This window comes from Budorcas taxicolor, chromosome 21, assembly GCF_023091745.1.
Source record: "Budorcas taxicolor isolate Tak-1 chromosome 21, Takin1.1, whole genome shotgun sequence".
In the NCBI taxonomy this organism is placed as follows: Eukaryota; Metazoa; Chordata; class Mammalia; order Artiodactyla; family Bovidae; genus Budorcas; species Budorcas taxicolor.
Genome location: NC_068930.1, coordinates 31323140 through 31331276, shown reverse-complemented (window position 1 = coordinate 31331276; position 8137 = coordinate 31323140). Strand labels below are relative to the sequence as shown.

At 41.4% G+C, this 8137-nt stretch overlaps 1 protein-coding gene across 2 annotated transcripts; it reads left to right on the top strand.

Moving 5' to 3' along the window:
• Positions 1-165: 165 nt before the first annotated feature.
• On the top strand, positions 166-7183 carry LOC128066855 (methylmalonyl-CoA epimerase, mitochondrial). Of its 2 annotated transcripts, none has more exons than XM_052659963.1 (3): positions 166-246; positions 4221-4555; positions 6815-7183. In XM_052659963.1, exons 1-3 carry the CDS (start codon positions 195-197, stop codon positions 6965-6967), a joined length of 540 nt encoding a protein of 179 aa, XP_052515923.1. In that variant the 5' UTR covers positions 166-194; the 3' UTR covers positions 6968-7183. The 2 variants fall into 2 exon arrangements, with proteins under 2 accessions (XP_052515923.1, XP_052515924.1); XM_052659964.1 differs by having other exon boundaries at positions 176-246; positions 4290-4555.
• The last annotated feature ends 954 nt before the right edge of the window (positions 7184-8137 follow it).

Below are 8137 nucleotides of genomic sequence, written 5' to 3'. Positions count from 1 at the left end.
TAGTCTCGTCTGCTCCGCCCTTTCAGTCTCCCGCCCCGCCCCTAGCCAGGTTGTCCCGCCCCTCCGGGCTCTCACCCCGCCCCTAGCCTCGTTTGCTCCGCCCTTTAGGCCTCTCGCACCGCCCCTAACACGATTGTCCCGCCCCGTGCCGCACAGTCGCCCCTCCCACGGAACTGCAAGTCTGGAAATAGCAGATGCTTCCCAAAATGGCACGAGTGCTGAAGGCGGCGGCCGCGAGCGCCGCAGGTGAATACGCCGGGATCGGGGCTGTCCGAGGGGTGGGACCCGCGGGAAGGGAGGCCGGGGCGTGAAGAGGCCGCGTGTGGTCAGCACACTTGGGTCTGCTGCGGTCTGCTCCCGAGGCGCGTTCCTTGGCTGCTGTCAGAGCCCTTAGAGCTTCCCAGGGACTCCTCGGGTTAGCCTGGGGATTTCCTTCTGTGTTTGCATCTGACGGTCAGCAATTCTCTGTGTGGCCCTGGAGGCGGGGTCGTCCGGCTAAGGGGCAGCCAGGCCGAGCCAGACCCAAATATGGTAAATGGCAGAGGGACAGTGAGAGACGGGGGAGGAACCAGAAGAAGCACTGAAAACGCAGGCTGAACTCCCGGCCCACTCTGGAAGGTCAGTTGTGTAAAGAATATGGATGGTGTGTGTCTTCTTCCCACGTACCCTAAGATATTCATGATCTTGTATAAAGCCAGGGAAGAAAGCAGCAGACGGATGTGGAAGGTTTCTTGAGTTCTCTACACCACCATTAAAAAAGAAGCAAAACCCCTCAAGTTCTCTGACATCCCAGTTCATCTACTTTCTCCTCTTTTTTTTTTTTTTTTCATCCTTCATCGGAGTAACTATTTCTCTTAATCTGAAATTCCCTGATAGGAACGAGTTGCCAAGTGGTGATATCTCAGAGTTACTCCTGAACATTCCTGACAAATACTTAAGCTGAGCACCTTCAAAAAGTGTTCAAAGGCATGAACCCCAAATAATGTTAGGTTTTTCTCCTAGAAAATGCTGTCTTGAAACTTACAGTTGAAGTCCTTTAAAGTCGTCTCCCTAACTGAACAAGTACTTTATTGATCACTGTTTTTGGCTCCCAGGTGCCTCAGTGGTGAAGAATCTGCCTGCCAAGCAGGAGACACAGGTTCCATCCCTGGGTTCGGAAGATCCCTTGGAGAAGGAAAGGGCAACCCACTCCAGTATTCTTGCCTGGAGAATTCCATGGACAGAGGAGCCTGGCGGGCTACAGTCTATGGGGTTGCAAAGAGTCAGACATGACTTACTTAGCGTCTAAACAACAACAACATAGTCTTTCTTACAGTCAGAAAATGTCTTATACATCTATCATTGCAGGTCACCAAATCTAAGTGATAAGCCCTATACAAAGTGCACCATAATAGTTGTAGCTGTCTCAGCCCTGGATCAGTTTAAAGAGGTGATATATACATGAAAAAATACTCACAAAACAGTCATCTCATCTCGTAGAAAGCTATTTCTTAGAAAATAGATATTATTCATAGGATTTACCCTAAAGATATTAAAAACTGAGAATCAAAGAATGGTAAAGAAGGACTTCCCTGGTGGTCCAGTGGTTAAGTCCTCATGCTCCCAGTGCAGGGGTCATGAGTTTGATTCCTAGTTGGGGAACTAGCATCCCTCATGCCACACAGCTCAGCTAAAAAAAAAAATGGTACATAATGTTAGTAGAATGGGAAAATTAAACATCATGGTTGAACAACATCAACTTTGTTGTCAGACAGACCTGGACTTGAGACCCAGCTTTGCCACTCATTGTGACCTGGAAGAAAATCAGACCAGTTTTTTTTTTCCCCCTCTAAGTGGGAAGATTATTAAAGTACTCCCTTGAACTATGACTATTCTCTCTAATTTATGGCCATCAAAACTAATAGGCAGAGCTGGACCACCTCACGGTGCACTCCCGTTTCAGAATTTGTGATCACAGTTTGCGTAAGCAAGATTGTGTGGTAGTATTGTTGCATAACTCTAATGTTAAGATAACGTGTAGGTCTTTATTGGGAGAAAGGTCAAATCAGTGAGGTGTTACACAATGGGATATGTCCTCCACGGGTGAAAGATCCCAGCGGTGTGGAGAAGGTGTAGAGACTGGGCCGTTTCTGCGGTCTGACCGATGATTTTCTTGGTTGTTAGCATTTTTAAAATTCACTGTGCCCTTCATATGGCTTCTTGGTCTCCACAGAACCCTGCTTGCCACTGAACCAGCAGTCACTGTGTGTCATTAACAGTAAGAATGGCCAAATTTATTGTTTCCCAGTTATATATGTCTTGCACTGTAGTAGTATATTTTTTTACATCAAATACCTAATTTTTACAAGAAACTAGCAAGGCAGATATTTAGCGGGTAGGACCAGTATTTTTTTTTTTTAATTAAAATAAAATAGAAGAGAAAACATTAGAACACATCCCATCTAGTAAGGATTAGGTATTCTTTTTATGAAATTTGCTTTAAATGGTATATTTATGTGTGTACTGGCTTGGAGCACAATTAAATTTCATGGTGATACACTGAGTCCAAAGAACTGGAGTCGCCAAGGAGAACACAAGCACCAGTTGGGACAGTGTGTGGAGAAGACACAGCAAGATGACAGCAATAGTGGATGTCTGTCCCCCACGGCCAGCAGGTCTATCTCCCTATGGCTAGGGCAGGACACTTTGCCTGTACATGCTCCCCTTTGCCACAGTGCCACAGTGCAAGGAACCTTGTCTCCTCCCTGCGGAGGACAGGTGTGACAGTCACGCTTTAAGCAGGTACAAAGGAGCAGTCATTGATCCTGAGTGAGGGAGAGGCCCCACAAGGTGATAAGAGTGACTCAGGCTGTGGGCTCTGTGTCACTTGGTGAAGCGTTCCAGGCCCAGGCCCCTCCCCCTGCGGCTGAGGAGACTGCCTTCCCGACTAGGAAGACCATACAGTCCTCAATCAAATCAAATGGTGCCACTTTAATTTCCCTGTCAATCAAAAATTTTAGTAAAGGGAAATTATTAATAATTTTAGGTTAGCCGAAGCTCTGTGATACTAGGTGCTATTTAAAGTGTTTTTCATTAAAAACTAACAACCCTTTGTTTAAGTTATGTGTTCTTGGGATTTCCCTTGTGGTCCAGTGGCTAAGACTCCAAGCTTCCAATGCAAAGAGCCCAGGTTTGAACCCTGGTCTGAGAACTAGATCCCACATGCTGCAACTACGAAAGGTCCCGCATGCTATAACTAAGACCTGGCTCAGCCTAATAAATAAAAATAAAATATGTGTTCTTCAATTTGCTATTTCATACTTGTTTATTAAGTGATGTAGTTTTGCAAGATTATATTTAGACCTCATACTTATATGTGATTTTCATTCTTGGGGGGAGTCCAGTTCTTAAAGTCCAGTGTTTTGGGAAGAACACATTGCAGGCTGCTTCTGTTTCCAGTTGCAAAGTTTCTTCACATTTAGAGGCATTTCTGCTTCTAGTCTTTCAAAATTATATAAAGAACAATTAAACTCACTCAGAGAAAGTTCTCATAGGTTTAAGTACCCTCTTGATCTTTGCCTGTTTTTTCCCCTAATGAGATATTTTCTTTAGTTGATAATCATCCAAATAAAGTACACATTAAAAGGTACTTATAGTTATGACTTTCATTAACTTACTACAGAATATAAGACAAAATAATTGGTTGTAGGTAGAGAAGAAAATTCCTTGCTCGCATCATTAAATGCATGTCATTTCACTGTCACATTCAAACTTATGCCTTATGAAATACAGAGAGTAATGAATGATTCTTTGTGATATGCAGCTTTCCTTTAAGTGTTATTGATAAATATAAATTAGTATGAAAAATGTCATCCTTTGTCCTGAATCTAAAAAGCACAGAAGGGAATTCCCCGGTGGTCCAGTGGTTAGGACTCTCTGCTTTCACTGCCAAGAGTGTGAGTTCAGTCCCCAGTCAGGGAACTAAGATCCCAAAAGCCACATGGTGCAGCCAAAAACAAAGCAACAGCAAATAAAAAGTTCAGAATTAGCCTTTTAATTCCAGACAGTTATTTCAGAGCAGGATGAATAATTCTGATGTATGTTTTTCATTTATCTCCTCTGATTTAATTTCCCTAATTAAAAAGAATGAGTAAATAATTTTTACATGTATTTTGAAAAATTATTTTTAGAAAGACATCAGTTCTCAAAAGAGGGATGTCAATGGCAGTTCAATTTTTCAGGGCTTTTCCCCAGACTTCGGACTCCAGTTTCAACAGTAAGAACTTCCGCATCGCTGTCCTCGCATCCAGGGGCTGTCCCTGTATGGAACCTGGGTCGACTCAACCATGTTGCAATCGCAGTGCCAGACTTGGAAAAGGCCAGAGCATTTTATAAAAATGTTCTGGGGGCCGAGGTGGGTGAGCCAGTCCCTCTTCCAGAGCATGGAGTGTCCGTCGTTTTTGTCAACCTGGGAAACACCAAGATGGAGCTGTTGCACCCACTGGGAAGTGACAGTCCAATTGCAGGATTCCTAAAGAAAAACAAGGCTGGAGGGATGCACCATGTCTGCATTGAGGTATTTAGTTACTTTAATCCTTGGTGTTGTAAATTTCTCTTTTAAAATATCTTTTATGTTTTTTAAATTTCTTCAATTTGGTTTGATCTCCTTGCAGTCCATGGGACTCTCAAGAGTCTTTTCCAGCATCCAAGTTCGAAAGCATCAATTCTTCAGCATTCAGCCTTCTTTATGGTCCAACTCTCATGTCTGTACATGACTACTGGAAAAAATCATAGTAATATTGGTCCTCTTCAAAGATGGATCTATAGATATAGTCTCTTTCCCTCTAGAAAACTGCAAATCATAATGAAAGTATGTCTCACTGAAGTTTGGATTTAACTGTCAGTATCCGCTGAAGTTGGCCAAAGCAGATTTGCGTTTTTGCTATGGATTTACTGATCATGTGCACCTTCTGTGCAGTAGGAATACACTGTTTTCCTTGTCACAAGGCAATTAGAAGAAGCAAGTGACAAGACTTTATAAAGTAAGAATTTCCATATAGATGCTAAGTATTATAATTATTTTCTGTCTTTAAAGTTTTAATAACTTGACCCTTATTACAAAGGCAATACATTTTCAGTTACTGACTGTGATTTCCCACATCTTCTCAGTTGCATCTGCTAACAATTTCTGGGAAAAAAAATGTTAGACAAGAACAGTCTCTTTAGAGAGGCTTTATCCATAAATGTTCATGTTTTGAAAACTTGCTTTTGGAATATCAGCAGTATTAATTATGCTTTGATTTACATTATTTTGGTAGGATAGGTCTCTTGATTTAAAAAAATGACATAATTAATAGCTAGGCTCCACTCTCAGTCCAGGAAAGAGGGGGTTTGGATTCCAGTGTGAACACAAGTATTTATTCAGTTCACATTGCAAACATATTAGAGAACCTACTGTGTATCCTCTACTGAGCGCTTGTGTTCAGAAAGAATGTAATCTGTTTAAAGAAATTATAGTTTACTTTTAGTAACATTTGGTATCCTCATCCATGTTCAACCAGTTAAAGGCAGTATGTAATCCTTGGCTCTTTGAAAATAAGTCTGTATAAATGTGAACATTTGTTAAGTCTATATTTGGATACATGGATGTTATCCTCTCTGGGGTTTTGTATTTTTTTAAATTGTTTGTGAAGCTATTAGATCATTAAACTCCAGGGTGATAGGACTGCCTCAGAATGAAGGGGTTCTTACTATCCCTTTCTATCCACTTACTGGGTTCCCAGTCTAGGAGGATGACTTTCTAAGACAGGTACGTGTTAAGTCGCTCTATTGTGTCTGACTCTTTGTGACCCTATGGACTGTAGTCCTCCAGGACCCTCTGTCCATGACCTTCTCCAGGCAAGAATGCTGGAGTAGGTTGTCCTGTCCTCCTCCAGGGGATCTTCCTGACGCAAGGATCAAACCTGTGTCTCTTATGTCTCCTGCATTGGCAGGTGGGTTCTTTTTACTAAAACCACCTGAAAAGCCCTCAGAAATGAGAAAAATCACTCTTGCATCAAGTATTTAGAGACATATTTGCTCCTTTCTAGACTACCAATAAATATGAAGAAAATAGAAATGGCTTAGAAGAGAGTTGCAAAATTATACATGTCTGGATTTTTCAAGAATGGTGAAAGATATTTTGGTGACAGTTTAATAGTGATTTTCATGTATATGAAGTTCTGATCTCAAAAGTAATAACCAGTGATTTCCTTAGTAGTCCAACGGTTAAGAATCCCTCTTCCAGTGCAAGGGGCGCAGGTTTGATCCCTGGTCGTGGGACTAAGATCCCACATGTCATACTGCATGGCCAAAATAAAAGTAATAACCAGTTAGGCAGATGGGAGGTTTGGAGATCAGGGAGGCACTCATATCTGTTGAGTACCTTTTACAAACTGTGCTCAGAGCTTCTCATCTGTTATCTCATTTTGAATTCTTAGCTATATATATGGTGGACCTCATCTCTCTCTTGTAAATGAGGAAGCCAAGACTCTTAGGAAAAATAGCTTGTGAAGAATCATCAACAGTGCTGCAACAAGAAGATGCTATGAAGTGAAGCAGACATCATTTAGGTCCTAAGGAGAAATGTTTACTAATGGAGAAAATGCTTAAGCACTGTGGTTGCTCACCTAGGAAAATTTAGCAAACTCTTATTTTTGTGATGGTTAAAGAATGGTTCTGCCCAACGGCAGAGGAGTTAGACACACGTTTGCAAAGTTTCTTCTATGTCTTAAGATACTGTAGTTTGGTATTTTTATGATCTCAAATGTGTTCTTGTTTATTTCCTTTTCTCAAGGTGGATAATATAAATGTGGCTGTGATGGATTTGAAAGAAAAGAAGATTCGTATTTTAAGTGAAGAGGCCAAAATAGGAGCACATGGAAAACCAGTGATCTTTCTCCATCCTAGTGACTGTGGTGGAGTCCTTGTGGAATTGGAGCAAGCCTGATGAATAATTCACAAGAAACTGATCATCCTGAAAAAGCCTTATCACAGGGTTCTTCAACATCGAGTGCTTCACTGCTTCTGTCACTTAGAAGTCAGAACTAAATTACAGAAAGAGATTTTTAAAATTATATGTGTGTATATACATGTATACACACACAAAATATTTGCTGATTATGTTGGATTCTTTTTTCTTGATTTGCAGAAAACTTTGACTACTGAATACTTATGGAATACTATTAAAGTCATATTCATAGAAATAAATTATTCCTGTTCTGAAATGGGGTTGAGTACAGTGTCTGCTGTGTGGAAAGGGGGGCAGGATAGAGGCAGAGAGGACACCTGACAGCCACATGGCTATATATCTGGGACAAAGCGCTTCCTAAGGATGCTATAGAGAATTTTTTTAGAGTAAACTGTTTAAGGAAAAAAGAGTGTTGAGCTCAGAATTTTTGTTCTTCTGTAGCAGTGCATGTTCACAAGCTCTTTATTTTGGGGGCTAGTGCTAGATTGTAAACAGGAAGTTTTGTGGCAAACTTGGTGCCTAATCTAGTGGGTACATAGATAGGTGATTTTTTTTTTAGTCAGTAGACATAGAAAATTGGAAATATCAAAGAAATATTTCATCCAAAGATGGGCACAGTAAAGGACAGAAGTGATAATGACCTAGTAGAAGCAGAAGAGATCAAGAAGAGATAGAAAGAATACCCTGAAGAACTGTACAAAAAAGATCTTAATGATCCCCGATAACCACAATGGTGTAGTCTCTCACTCAGAGCCAGTCATCCTGGATTGTGACGTCAACAAGTGGGCCTTAGGAAGCACTAAGCACTTTATTTTTAGCCAATAAAGCTTAGTGGAGGGGATGAAATTCCAGCAGAGTTATTTAGAATCCTAAAAGATGCTATTAAAGTACTGCACTCAAAATGTTACCAAGTTTGGAAAACCCAGCAGTGGCCACAGGATTGGAAAAGGTCAATCCTCATCCCAGTCCCCAAGAAGGTCAGTACTAAAGAATGTTCAAAAACCACCTGACAATTGTACTCATCTCCCAGCTTCCCTGGTGGCTCAGAGGATAAAGAATCTGCCTGCAATGCAGGAGACCTGGGTTCGATCCCTGGGTTGGAAAGATCACCTGGATAAGGAAATGGCCACCCACTCCAGTATTCTTGCC